The 14,423-nt window shown below is 38.7% G+C and overlaps 1 protein-coding gene across 6 annotated transcripts in view; it reads right to left on the bottom strand.

Moving 5' to 3' along the window:
• Positions 1-14,423, bottom strand: part of CTCF (CCCTC-binding factor) — a 37,216-nt gene that overhangs the window by 12,781 nt on the left and 10,012 nt on the right. The window contains exons 1-4 of one of the 6 annotated variants that reach the window (XM_062586508.1): positions 3,779-3,934; positions 3,484-3,594; positions 2,762-3,109; positions 260-1,052 (exon numbers count right to left, since the gene is read on the bottom strand). In XM_062586508.1, the coding sequence (XP_062442492.1) occupies positions 260-1,052; positions 2,762-2,845 (877 nt within the window). In that variant the 5' untranslated portion in view covers positions 2,846-3,109; positions 3,484-3,594; positions 3,779-3,934. Of the gene's footprint in view, positions 1-259; positions 1,053-2,761; positions 3,110-3,220; positions 3,439-3,483; positions 3,595-3,778; positions 3,935-10,837; positions 10,978-11,012; positions 11,086-14,423 lie in introns of those variants that run through there. The other 5 variants (XM_062586506.1, XM_062586509.1, XM_062586510.1 and 2 more) reach the window with 5 other exon arrangements.

Raw genomic sequence — 14,423 nt, 5'->3', positions numbered from 1 at the left:
AAAGCAGAACCTTTTCAACTGTAGTGATATGGGAATACTAATACCACAGCATCACACAAGGCAAATGAGCTCCTTTGCAAGCCTATAGACAGGGGAGAGTAGGTTTGCCCAGAAAACAGAGCTAAGAGCTCTTATATAAAACGGTAAGTGACACTGAGCATGCCTGCTTTACTCCCATTTGCATCTACTCAATCACTTCAACTGTATTGCAAGGTGCAGTCATAACCAGTGCAGTTTAGAAATCCACTTACAAACCTACCTTTCTTTTTGATTTTTGTTGGTTTAGGTGGCTTCATGTTACCCACTACTTTTTCTGCATTGACCTCAGACAACAAACCCTCCTGTTGCTCCTCTTCAAAGTCATACACAGAGACATCCACATCTTTGCCTTCCTCAGTGTAGCGTAGCTTACTCTTTTTGTTTTTCTTTGTTTTTTTGGCTGGTGGCTGGTAGTCTGGATCTTTTTGCCAATTAGGATCTTCTTGGGGCTGAAGTTCACCTTGTTCCAGCGTCTCCACCTCACCATTTGCACCCACTTTCACTACCTGGAAGCCTTCTGGTAAAGGGAGAGTGTGACAGATCATGGGCTCTCCCTCTTGCAGGCCTCCTTTGGAAACCTCATTTTCATATGCTCCCTGAAGTTCTTCCACAGAAGTGGTGGCAACAGGTACAGTCACTGGAACTGGTACTTGGACCAGCTGAAGCTCACCAAGATTTATAGGCTGCTCTTCCATATTAACAACCTGAAGTGTTATGATCTGTGTGTCATCCACTGTAGCCTCCGTTTCTTGAGGCACTGCACCTTCCATTACTTCAGTCTTCATCTGAAGAAGTGTTGGATCCAACTGTTCCATCATAACCATCTGCACACCACTGTTGACATCCTGAACTACTTCACCCCCATCTGCTTGGTTTGGTGGTATATGACAAGCATCGTCCTCCTGCCCAGCTTCACGGCGTCTTTGATAGGTTTTTCTCTCTTTTCCCTTAATAAAAGTTTCTGATTCTTCCACAATAGCTTCAACTGCCTCACCTTCCATTTCACCTTCTTGCTGTTAAAAAAAAGGAAAAAAAAAGCAAAAGAGAGAATATTGCACATCATCTAATGTAATAATGTGCCATAATAATGGCACACACCCCACAGAGGGACAAGTGGCCTAACCGAAAACCATCAGCTCAACAGCAGCAGCATATTGTAGCCAGTTTTAAGAAAACAAATCCAAAACTGTAAGTATTAGTCTCTGTTATCATATTGTTGCTGTAAATCAAGGTGATCACAGAATCCTGCCTGGAGTGAAACAGCCGCTGTACCAGTTTCATGGAAAGGAAGGAAAGCAAGGAAGAGAGATTAAGAGATATGTATGTTTCTCTTTCTCAAGGACTGCAAATCGCTAAGGCAAGTGATACGGCACGATTACTCCTTATTACTAATCTATGTAAAATAAATAAGCTGAATATCAGAAGCAGTCCTGTGCTATAATCACATTATTTTTATGTCATTAGAAATCTTACATGTAAAAAAGCTGATTTTGTAAAGCACAATATAAATCTGGACCCCCCCCCCAAAAAAAACAACCTCCCCCAACAACTGCACTCAAACAAAAAAAACCCTTAGTCTGAGAATAGTGATTTTTTCCCCCCTAAGAAAAAGCTTTGAGAATGCAAAGCAAGAATTTAAGTCTTCAAAGTTACTCTAAATTAAGTTCATATTTCATGTAAAACTCCAGCTCCAAACAACTATTTCCTCTATGTTTAGACTTCTCTGAACAACACTTTATTGGCATCTTCTCTTAAAAAAAAATAAAAAAAGAAGAAAAAAAAAGAAAAGAAAGAAAAAAGAAAGAAAAAAACCAAGGATAAGTAAATTTCTTGGGAGTATCCTGAGCTTCATTCCTGTTTCCATTTATGGGCACTGCCTTGCCTCAGAAGGCAGAACACAGGATGAACTTGAGCACAGTGCCCTCTTTGGGTCGAAGGAGCCCCAGGATGCAGACAAGGCTCAGTTAAAATTTTAGTTCAATCTAAATGGTCTGGACTCAGAGCTACATGACTCTAGTGATTTCTCATGAAAACTAGGCTAAATCTAGCCAGGTCATCAACAGCATGTAATCATTCTAAAGCTCCATATTTTAGCAGGTAGGTCTTAATTTTAACTCTCAGAACTTTTGTATAAAAGCATTATTTCCTTTTTGACAAATTTCTCCTCTCTTCTCTCTTGCCCCAACAACCCAGCATTATTCTCTACACAGGATTGTTTCAAAACCCCTCAAAACACTCCAAGACACCCCCAAACACCTACCACCTTCAAAAAAAAAAAACCCATTCCTACCCCCCCCCCAAAAAAATCACACAGAACTAACTCCACCCAATCATCTTATGAAGCTTGTGATCAAATTCTAATTCCAATCCCAGGTTTGATAGGAGACATCCACATTTTCTGATTTTATCTGTTGACCTCTCAGACCAACTAATAGAACCTCTTAAAGCTATCTTTCAAACTCTGTACATCTTGTATCATGTCACTATCAGCTGTCTAAACATAGCCTTGCGTATTCGTTTCTGAAATACATGGGCATATATACATAACATGAAACGTAGCTATCAGTCTTTATTAGACTTCAGAAATACAAGACATGTAATTATTATTATTTTAGAGAATACTCGCTTTTACTGTTACGGCCTTTTCTAGTATCCTGCACTACTTCTTTGAGAAAAAGATGTTCTTCTCTTTTTTCAGTCTGCTTGGACTAGGGTCACTTACTAATGTGCAGCCTTGATATTCTCTATGTTTCTTGTGGGCAGCAGCAGTCTCCAGGGGGCACCAGATACCCAGAAATACTGACATACGGCTTCATGTGCACTCCCTGCAGGGATCCTGCTTCTCCTTTTTCTTAACACTTATCAGCTTTTCAAGCCACAGCAAATCCATATGGACAAACAGCTGAAGAACACGAGATGATGCAAGTACTTTACACTAGCCAGCAGGCGATCAGAACGGAGCTTTGGTCTTTAGCCTGCAGCAATTGTGAAACAATCAGAGCAAACTGTCTTCCGATTATCTCAAATATTTGTAGGGAAAGAGAAGAAGCCTTTTTAGGTGACCGGAAGCCTATGAACAAGGAAAGAAAGGACAGACATAAACAAAGTAACAGTGTGACAAATGACTAGAGATCAAACAACAAAAATTTAAGATGGAGGAAAAAGAATGGTAAAAGTCCACCTGCAGGGCTAACACCATTTCATTTTGGTGCCCTGTAATGGGACAGGGCAGCAATCAGCAACCTTGATTCATTTACACATAGCTCCAAGCAATTCAGGTGGTCCTCTCCTAAGGGCCTTCACATTAGTTGTCAACATCAAACAAGACAGCAGGCCTGCTGAGCCACCTGAAAGCAAGCCAACAGGCAAGATTTGCCAGGGTGCTCTGATATCTGCAGAAGCAGGTTATCCAGTGAAGTGGTAGAAAGGTATCATCTCTCTTACTTGCACACTAGGAAAACCTTGTATATGCCAAGGAACACATCATTCACATCCGTGATGATTTTGGCATGCAGCTTATGGGGTCAAGAAGGTCAGCCAGCCTAGGAACACAGACTTGCATTAAGATCAGGTAAATGTATGCAAGCAATATATTGCTCAATAGGATCTTACAAATAGAAAGATTCTGCCTATAACCATTCAGTAAAGAAATTAAAACCTTCCTGTTGTTTTTGTTTGGTTGGTTGGTTCCCCCTCCCTTCCCCCAGCTCCTTGTCTTATCATAGGACATTAGAGTTACCTGACTACCTACAGCATCCTTCTGCAAAAGCCAGACCCTGAAGCAGCATGCCTGGCAGGGCAGGCAGGGAACCACAAAGCACGACTGTCCTCCAGCGGTGAGCCACATGCACTGCAACAGCACAGCCAGTAAGATCTCCTCCTGCCACCTCCTCATCGCCTCACCTTCAGTAAAAATATATTAATCCAAAAACCATTGTTTTTAAGCCAGGCTCTTGCTGTCAGGGAAAAATATTCTGAAAAAAAATACAGTATACAATATTGTATATACTATACAAAATACTACAGTATTTTAAAGAAAATTATGAACTACTCCAGGTTATAGTGATAGCATACCACCAAAATACAGAATTGCACAGAAAAAAAAAGTACCAGATGATGCCTTGGTCAGCTCAAAAAAACCTTGCTAAGCTGCCAAGATTTGTTCCCAGAAAGGCATGAATTTTACAAGTACTTCTCCAGTTTGGGGAAGATGGAGAGAAAAACTACTGCTGAACATGAGAGAAAAGGAGGCTAGCCAAAACATAGGCGCTCTCTCCTATATCTGGGGAGACTCTGTCTCTGAGGTCTTTGTGGTGAGCTTTGTACTGCCTGTCCAGTTTTGCTTTTCAGTCAGTTGTTTCTTCAAGTGTTTGCTGGGGGACTGAGCATGAGATTGAGATTTATTTTCAAATGAGTTCTCCTTTTCACAAAGGGGATTTTGGATGAAAGTTTTGAACTAATGGGAAGAGTTACTAGAAAATACTGGTTCACTGGACATGATCCTGCAACTTGCTGAGGATTTTCCATTTCTATTAAAAGACACTGATTTTCCTTAAAAGAATAAAAAAACCCCACGACACATTTACTCTCCTAAAAATACTGTTTGTTCGTCATCCCCAAATTCTGAGCAAAAACCAAAAGTTCCAAATAGTTCAGAGAATGTGTGTAATATGCTACAAATGAGTCTGTTACGAGGAAACGATAGGAACAAACATTACTAAGTGTATTTCTTATCATTTCTGGCTTTTATCCTAAGCTCTGTTCCTATCAGTTACTGTACATTAGTACCACTAATATAGTTGGCTTTTTAAATTTGGTCAATCCTGAAACAAAACCCAAGTGATTCAGTGAGTCAAGATGGAAAAGACTGAAAGAGGAGAACTTCTATAGAAGGGTAGTGATCAAAGAGCAAAGAACATCTGAAAATCAACAAATAAAGCAATTTCCATGTAAGAGCACAAGGTAGTCTTCCCACACAGGCTCATGCTACAGATTCTAAGAACTCAAACGAAGAGATGCAGCATCACTAAGTAGTTCAATCCACTGTCAGAATTGAATTAACCAGATAAAAGACTAGGATATTTGAACAACAGACCTAAGATTATTCATATAATTGACAGGCAGCTAATCTGAAAAGGCATTTGCCTGCCTCCCAATAAGCCTTAAAAACAAACAAATAACACCCCCTGGACTGCATCAAGATCCAGGACTGAAAAAATCGCAAAGCATGTGCCAAACAAGGCACAGTCTCATTAAAAACATACAAAGCAATTGAGAAGCAGTTTTAAAGCTGTAATACACAGTTCATTTAAGAAAAGCTCAAAAAAGAAAACTTAATAGAAACAACAAAACGAAGCGTTAGTTGCTAAGAAGAATCTTCAGTATTTATACAAATAATGAAAATCTCTGAAATTACATTAGTGTAATGAAAAAAAAGAATGACACATTCAGACACTGATGTCAATTCACACACACATCTCAAACTTGTCACAGCTCTGACACTGACATATTAGCCACTTACAAAAACTGATATGGGAGTGGAAATAAGCAGCATGCTGAAGCATAGAACCCCTGTGTTTCTCCTATATATCCTATAAACTTCTGAAGCAGAAGGGGAAGAATAAACAAAATCTACACCTAGTATCCCACACCTGCATCGTATTTTTGCTATCTAAAAACAAGAAAAGTATTAAGTGTATGCATCCAGTGAAGTTTATGGTCAAACCTAATTTTTCTTCCCCCCCCACCCTTGTTCGTGCCTGCAGTCAATATATATATATCCTTGTAAGCAAAGACATTATCAGATGCAAAATAACCGTAGAAGTATTCAGCCACTCTCCTTCCCCATCATGAAGTTTCCATGGCTCTCCTCCATCTTCTGAAAAGCCTTCCACTAAGCATAGTCAAAAATAATACAACTAAATAGAAAGGATGCCTTCACATTTGCTCCAACAGGGTACTCCTGATAACGAGATGAACATGACACGAATGTAACTTTCTTTTAAAAACAAATTTGTAGAATACAAAGCATTAAGTTCAGGCCTTTCTAGCATTGCTTTTACACGACGATATTTAAGCTGACATTAACTGTGCTTCTATCAATCATTGTTCACTACAATTGATTTCAGTCTCCTGGACATACCAGTAGTACCTCTACATGGACAACAAAACTGAAATATAAACTTCATGTCCATGCAAACTTTTCTCAAAGTTGTGCTCCAACTTAGAGACACAGCAATTCTTTTTCTCCACACATTGCTGCAGTAAAAGCAAGAAAACCTCTACAAAGATACCTGGAGAGCTTTGTACAGGGCCACACACATCCAAGCAAATCTTGTTAGCTTGTGCTCAGCACTTTACAAAAATGGCTATAGAACTTTTCAACCCAAGACTGATCTAGAAGCAGTTCTGCCCTATCTGCAGGGTACTACACTCAAACTGAGTGCCTCAGCTTAGCCCAAACAGGCTGCACATAAAACTAAAGACTAAGAGTTTATCCAGAACTTGGATTATACATGTAAAGACTGAAATTTGGCAATAGACTCTTGTTCATGTCTGTTGCTAATTGCACGCAGAAATAAGTTAACAAGGGTGGAGTTGCTTAAGCATTCAATTATAAGTACAAGCTATATAAAAGCTTAAAAATCTTGTGTTCAGCTCCCTAGGAAAAAGGAGAAAAGGGGAACCAAGTTTTTCTTTTAAGGTAGGCTTGCCCTACCTGACAAGGCTCACAAAGCTTTAAGCAAAAAGTAACATCACACAAACAACTTGGAATAGTTGCATAGTGCTACCACAGGCAAAAACATGCCAGATGTACTATCAACAAAATAAACTAAGAAAGCAAATTAATCGATTTTCTTCCAACTGATGTTCTTTTCTTACTGTAATGGACAAATTTTCAAACAAAGTATTACATGAAAATAAAACTCAGACTATCCTGTTACAATGCAAGGCCTAGTAACTGCAGGCTTCAACCTGTTACCTGGTTAAAAATTGCAATTGCACATTTTTGCAATTTTTTTGCAAAGATACAATCAAAAAAAAAAAAAAAAAAAAAAGCAGTAGTCATAAGGCCAACTTAACAGAAAAGCCTTAAGAAAGCATCACCATTTGCAATGTTACAACAACCAGCCTGTTAACTGTAGGGCGTTCTAAGAGTAGTATTTGTCAATATATAAATATTAAGAGAGTGCTGTTACAATTAAATCAAACTCTTGGAAAGCCAAGGCTGCACACTGAAAAAGGGAGCACAGTCCAGCTGCAGTTTCCCTGAGTGATGATGCCTATTCTGCAACCTGAGAAATCCACCAGTCTGAACACACTGCAAAAGCTCCAAGAATGTATTGTAGTAACAGCTAACTAGAAAGCAAGGGTTGTTTCACATTGGAAACTTGAAGCTTTTGTTTAACTACTGCATTCAATTCTATATCCAGTGGTTAGGACTGCTACTCCCATCTCCTCTCCCTAGCTGCTTTCTTGTTACTTGTTTCTTGCTTTCTCCTTCACTTATGACACTAAGTGCAGAAGTGCACGCACACTCACACAGAAAATCAAATATACTACTTGACAAACACTGATTTCAGCTTTTTATGTAATACATACCTAAATATCTTAAAGGTAGTCTCATTAATTCACTGACTAGTAAAAAAATTTCAAGAGCTAGGTGGACCAAGCTAGGGTAAACATTTAAAGGTCCTCAGTTTTAAAATCAATCAACATTCAACTATTTAACTGGTAGTTATTTAAGCAGTTAAATAGTTAACATTTAACTATTCAACAATTTCTTGCTAATCAGTAGGTACCAAGAAACTGACAGTACTATCAGCATTTTGTTTTGACCTGTTTCACCCTGCAATTGCATGTTATCAGCTTATGAAGGTAGCGTGTACTTCCCACAGGTGCATTAATAGAAGATGCAGCACTGCCTGGTCTCTTTTTTATCCGCACATCGCCCTATCAAACTAAATATGTCTTCTAGAGTCTCTTCCAGCATCTTCCATTAGAAGAGCAGCACGTGGAAGTCACCAGTGCATAGACGGCTACTTTCATTTTACATAAAGCTAACCCAGCCACCAGACAGGCACCCCCCGTTCTGCTGTTGCCAGTCCACTTAAGAGCAAGTCATCTGCCCAGAACTAATCTCTTATAAAGAAGGTGCTGCCTTACATGAAATTAATGAGAGAAATAGTTTACCATCTCAGATGGAGTCAGAGAACAAAAACTGCAATCTGCATCTATTTTTGGCAGAAGCTGAGTGGCTAACACTGAGCTGTGCTGCTCTAGGTTGTCCCATCCTGCCACCTACAGAGGACATACAACAATGAAACTGATTTTACTCAAGCATCACATAACCCTTTCGGTTACAGTACCCACTAGTCTGCGGTCACCTTCCTGTTTAAGGCCGATATTATTTATGATCAAAAACACGCTATGCCATTCAGTTAGTTTTTAAATTGAGAAACAAGATTACCTGTTACTTATGCTTACATGCAGGTAGCACGTTTTAGGTCAGATGGTATCAAAATTGATTTGGTTAGAATCATCTCAAAATCTATTTACCCCTTCCCCTTCATTGTGAACTCTTCGAGAGTACTGCCAATTCATTTCCCTGGCTAAAGGGCATTCATTACCCACAGCTGCCTTCGTGCTGAAGCAGAATTATGGTGCATCCCAATGAACAGGAACAAGATAATTCAGTGATGAGAAACTTTAGCCAACACTGATACATATTTTTCAGTCATGAGTAGCACATACCAGTTATTTTCTGCCATTACTTAGAAAAATCTGACCTGCTCATCTGAACCAAGAACTTGGGGGGGGAAAGGCTTTGTAAGACATAGAGTATATATTGGATCTCCCAGTAAGACAGAAATTTTAATTCCACATCTTTCCTCAGCAATTTGTAGAAGCCGCCTTCTTTTATTCTGTTCAACCGGAGGCAAAAGAACCCAGAATCACAGGCCTTCCAGAAAAGATACTGGCAATTCTGCTGTAATAAGCACTAGCATACAACTGACAAGAAAGCATAACACAGTAAGGTGAATCGCTTGAAACCCCTGTTCCAAAAACTTGCTGCAGTTATTGGTAACAAATCTCACATACTTAATATATGTATAGAAGAACTTTGGGGGGAAAAAAAAAGTAAATTTAAATTATACCAAAAAAGGTAAATTTAAGTTATATAAGAATGTTAAGTAGACAGAAAAGGAATGAAAAATTAAGGTAGAACTGAACCAGCTTTAAGAACAGAAATGTTTACTAAAATTCTATTTCTTTCAACAATTGATACTGCAGTCTCCTTATACCAAATTAGTTCTTCAGTAATACACATGTATCTGTAATGAGGATGAGGAAATAGGAGCTAAACATTTCCCTATCACCTATTTTTAGGATTTCTCCCCACTTTTTAATGTATTAAGAATATCTTTCAAAAATGAACTGCAAGGTTGGGAAAATAAATATGGAACTTTAATGCAGGAAATATAGAAGGCTTTTAAATTTTAAAAGTAGTAGGCAGAGAGGAATTCATTTTCAGTTGATTAATAACAAAAGCTAGAACATAAACCTGCTCAAAGCCTCTTTATGATAAGCCTCCATAATATAAGAGTGACAGGGGAAGCTCACAGAAGACCACTGGAAATCTGGCCTGTGAAAGCCATTGCCACAAAAGGCCAAGCCTAATGTTGCACACAGATTGTGAAAAAGGCTAATAGCTTTATGAACAAGTACTTGTGCTCATTGTTCCTTGCACGTTAATTCAGACTTGCATTCAGGACATTAGCAAACTGTTAAAAGCAAATAAAAAAAATCCTCATCTTCAAAATAAATGTGATAGAGTAGGATTCACTGGCCATCTGATGCAGCAATGCATGATATGAAAATGGCAGACATTACCACACTTGGAGAAAAGAAAAAAAGTGTAGCAAGTTTCATGGCATTCTGTAAACTCCGTAATAGGATAAAAGTATGTGGATTTTTTTCCTCTAAGGTTTCATCTAGATGAACAAATACTCTAGTATAAACTGTTCGGGAACAACTATTCCTTTTATCTTTGCACAGACACTTATTTAGTAATGATACTTCATCTTAACGAGGAATTTCAGGCTTCCAATCACAGAGCAGGAAGTGCTAATCCCTGGGATGGTAGCATGGATCCTGCCCCTAGCTGCTCATACAGTAACTACTAATTATCCCACAAATTATACCTTGATGCAATAAGGGAAACCAAATTCAGTGTCAGTTGATTTAATGTTAGGCTGCCAACTGCAGAGATGTAGTTTACTGTCCTTGGAGCAGGGGCAGGAAATTCCAGGAGAGTTTTGGAAATACCTATGGCAGGAGGGTGATGGACAAAATGGAAACTCCTGAAGTCTAAGTCATCCTTGCTCTCGAGTCATAGATCTCAGGAAACTCAATCTGAATTCCACATGAATCCTGCATCGTAGCACTCATGCTGAAGTTTTAAGTGCATAAAATGGATTCAACTACCTAATCCATTTGGACTCACGTTCCAAATATTCTTCTAAAACCAAGCCCTAGGAGTGCCATTACAATCAACCTTCAAAACTTATGAAGTAAAAGTTGCACAAAGACACTCAACTTGGAAGAAAACCCTTTCTACCAGGAATGAGGCCTTACTTTCAAAGGCACTGAACTTAGTCTGGCAAAGAAGTCATCCTCTGCCTTTGCACTGCTCACTTGTTCCCACTTGTACCGCCCCAACTATTCTTTATATTAACAGAAATATGTATAACACTGCAGCTAACTGGTCAGGAAACTAATCCAGGTCAGAACTCACCCAGCCAAAAGACATTTATTTCCATCCAGATCAAGTCTCCTGTGTGGCCACTTAGGCCAGTCAAAAGAAAGGCAAGGCAGGGCAGCTTCTTCCAGCCCAGTGCTAGCCTTAAGTGTCTGCAAAACTGCTGCCTCAGCATAGAACGTACATCACACTTTAAAACCCCTTAATTTACATTTGTGTTCCTGAAGCTTCTGCACTTCTGCCTGGACTGATTTGTTCTCTTCATGCTGGCTAGTCTTCATACAGCTCGATGTCAGAACACACTCTGGAACAAAACAGATAAGTAGTACTAGTAAAACTATATTAAAAAGAGAGAGAGAGAGAAAAGAGGAAGAAAAAAAGGTTTGAACATTTAATTGAAAATGTGCAGTTCCAGATCTCTAGGATGATTATCATAGCAATTGCTTGAGGGGTCCTTCAATTATTAAACGAGCCTTAAATCAAAATTGATGCGTATTTTAAGTTAGCTTTCATGCTTTTTACCAGGAAGAATGAACTCAAGTGTTGCAAACTCCTCTACTTTTTTTCAAAGTCTTCAGCACCTACAGCTCTTGGGACCCTGAATTCTCTACGCCTAATGCCAAGTCAAGATTGTAATGCGACTTCTTAGAGATGGTTATGCCTATTTCGGGTGTCCCTTTTCTCCTATGCCATTGAATATCAAATCACAACAAAGTAGTTTTTATTCTCAAGGAGCATAAATTAAAGCAAGTATAACCTGTCACACACTGCCAGTGTAAGCAAGTAATAACACTAAAGTAACAAAATAATCTCTAACACACTTCTAACCTTGTTACTGGGAGGAGAAACCACCTCAGCTAATTGAAGAGTTGCAAAGTTAACTTCAATTGCTTCCAGTAATGAAGACTTAAAATATTCAGATGTACAGAACTAAATTACTTACAAAGCAGCCCATTATTTCTCATCATTAATCCTGCTCAGTCCTCAGTGTGCATACACACTAAAAACCCCGAGAACATTAAGCAGCTTGACAGGATTAATTCTGAAGTGAGGCACGTATTCTTGCTCCACTCAGCAAAGCCGGTCAAACAGCATGGAATTTCACACTTGCTCTATGCTGTTTGAATGCAAGTATATTTTCCCTGGTTCTTCTGTCCTTTGTTTAACTTTATTTAACACAAAGCACTTAAGTCTGGGTTCTGGCTGCAATTTTTCATTGTCAAATCTATTTTTAATTGATCATCTGTTTCAAAGTGCACTACTGAAATCAAACTTGGTAGAGCTGCAAATGCTGAGTGCTAATGTAGTAGTAATGCTTAAAAAAAATTTCTGACATTGATCTCTCTTTAGTCAACACTTGCACAGTAAAAATCGCATGTGCTATATGTATTCAGTCACCACGAAAGGAGACACTTAGGATATGTGGAAAGCTCAACTGCTATTAGCACAGTACAAATACTATGCAGAGCTGCATCCTTGCCAGGTTCTGTGCTCAAAAGCCTGCAGGCAGTGACAGGCATATAAAAGTTACTGTTACTAGCTGAGTTTTTATTTCTGAACCTTAACCCTGGCAAAAATCATTTCCTAAAACTTAAAAGTCTGAAAATTAACACAGGAAAGGCTCATACCGAGCGACTTACCCATTCAGAAGACAGGTGAGACAAAGCTACCACCTCCTGCATAGACTGTGTTGTCTTAAAGCTTTCATCAACAGGTTTACTGCCAGGACTCTCTTAAATAGAATACATTTAACTGACTACAAGCATCCTTATATCTATCATTATTCTTTTATCCTAAATTTTATTTTTCTTAAAATTTTCAATTAAAAATTTTGTTTAAAATTTTTTAAAACCAAACCTTCAGCTTGGCTTGACTTAATAGTGGAGAAATCTCTATTTTGAATAAATACGGTATCCACTGTAGCCTCTCAGTAGGAGGAAAGAATAAAAACAGTTCATTGTAGTTACTTTCTACACTGTAGACATTACAAATTTGGAACAGCATTTTACAGGGATATTTGCACATATAGGACTGTTTACTAGATGCAAAACAATCACCACCCTTCTCCTTCCACAACGGACACACTCTCCTTAAGGAGACTGGAGTTTTTGAGAGAAATATTTGCACTAAGCAGCTCAGATGCCACTCTCAGAACCTCGAACTACTAAAGCACAATCTGAGGATCAACATTTCCCAGAAGTATAAAGGTACGCATTTTAAAAATGCAAGGCATACTTGCTTTCATCTGCTTCATGATAATATCCAAGGAGGAGGTGAACCTCACAAACCTCTCTTACTCTTCTTTACCCGAAAGTAAGCCTACTTCCATCACAGCAACCAGTATTCCCACACACACCCCCATAGAATACTTTCCATAAATTTAATTTTCCCATTCAGATTTTTCATGAATCAGGTATAAGCCTGCATGCAAATAGGGATAAGTTGGAAATAAAACTGTTCCATGTGCCCACTTTTGGGCTCCTTAGTACAAGACAGACATTGACATACACTGGACAGAACCCAGCAGAGGGTTCTAAGACGAAAGGGAGCTAAAGCACATGATGTACAAGAGGGCATTGGCATGTTAACTTTAAGAAGGCTGAGGGGAAGATCTTACCACTGCCTTCAGCTAGCTAATGGAAAGATACAGAGAAGATGAAATCAGACTCTTGGAGATGTACAGTGAAAGAAAAAGATGCAACAGGCAAGTTACATCAAGCGAAATTCTGATTAGCTATCAGGAAAAAACATTTCTTTTCCACAGAGAGTGGTCAAACATTGGAAGAGGTTGCTTAGAGAGGCAGTAGGAACTCTAGTCTTGTAGATGTTAAAAAAAAAAAAAAAAAAAAAAAAAAAAAAGGCTGCATACAACCCCTAAACAATCTTACCTAATTTCAACGCTGGCCCTGCCTTGAACTCAAGGCTGAAACTGAAGTACCACAAGAGGTCTCTCGCAACACAAATTATTATACGATCTCCGGCATGAGACTTCACAAAATTAAGGATATACTTCAAACATATGATTATTTAAACAAATAAAGATCTGTTGTTCTAACTACTACACTCTCAAGGCAGACAAATTTCTTTGTCTCAACACTTACTCCCAAACAAGTTCAGAGGACCTGGAACGCTTCTGCAGGATCTCAAACACTGATCAGTTCTTTACTGTGTTGTTAATGTACATATGGACAGTCACCCTTGGCAATTTACGTAGTGCCTTGCACTTTCAGAAAGATGAATGTAAGCCTTCTGGTATTTAACCTAAGAGAGCAGTACTACAAGACCAGAGGCTTAGTATGTCACTGCTTATAAGATACAAAACCATGTGTGATATGAGGTCAAAGAAAGGCTGCCCAAAGATCAACACCAGACAAAAACCTCCCATACGAACTAAAGATAGAAGTGGCAGAAGCAATATCGACCAGTGACCTCACTTTGTTTAGATATGGAGAAAACCACCAAAAACTACAATAATTCCAAGTTGATATAAAGAAAAATTTGTTTAAAGAACCAAATACTAAGGTGTGCTCTTTTCTTCAAAACCATATTACGAACTGACATCTTGAAAGCCAGCAGGCAGCTGAAAATACTACTGGTACATTGGCAAAAGGTAGCTTTTTTT

This window comes from Rhea pennata, chromosome 13 (assembly GCF_028389875.1).
Source record: "Rhea pennata isolate bPtePen1 chromosome 13, bPtePen1.pri, whole genome shotgun sequence".
Lineage (NCBI taxonomy): Eukaryota > Metazoa > Chordata > Aves > Rheiformes > Rheidae > Rhea > Rhea pennata.
The sequence above is the reverse complement of the archived record's forward strand: the minus strand, read 5'-3'. Positions and strand labels throughout refer to the sequence as shown.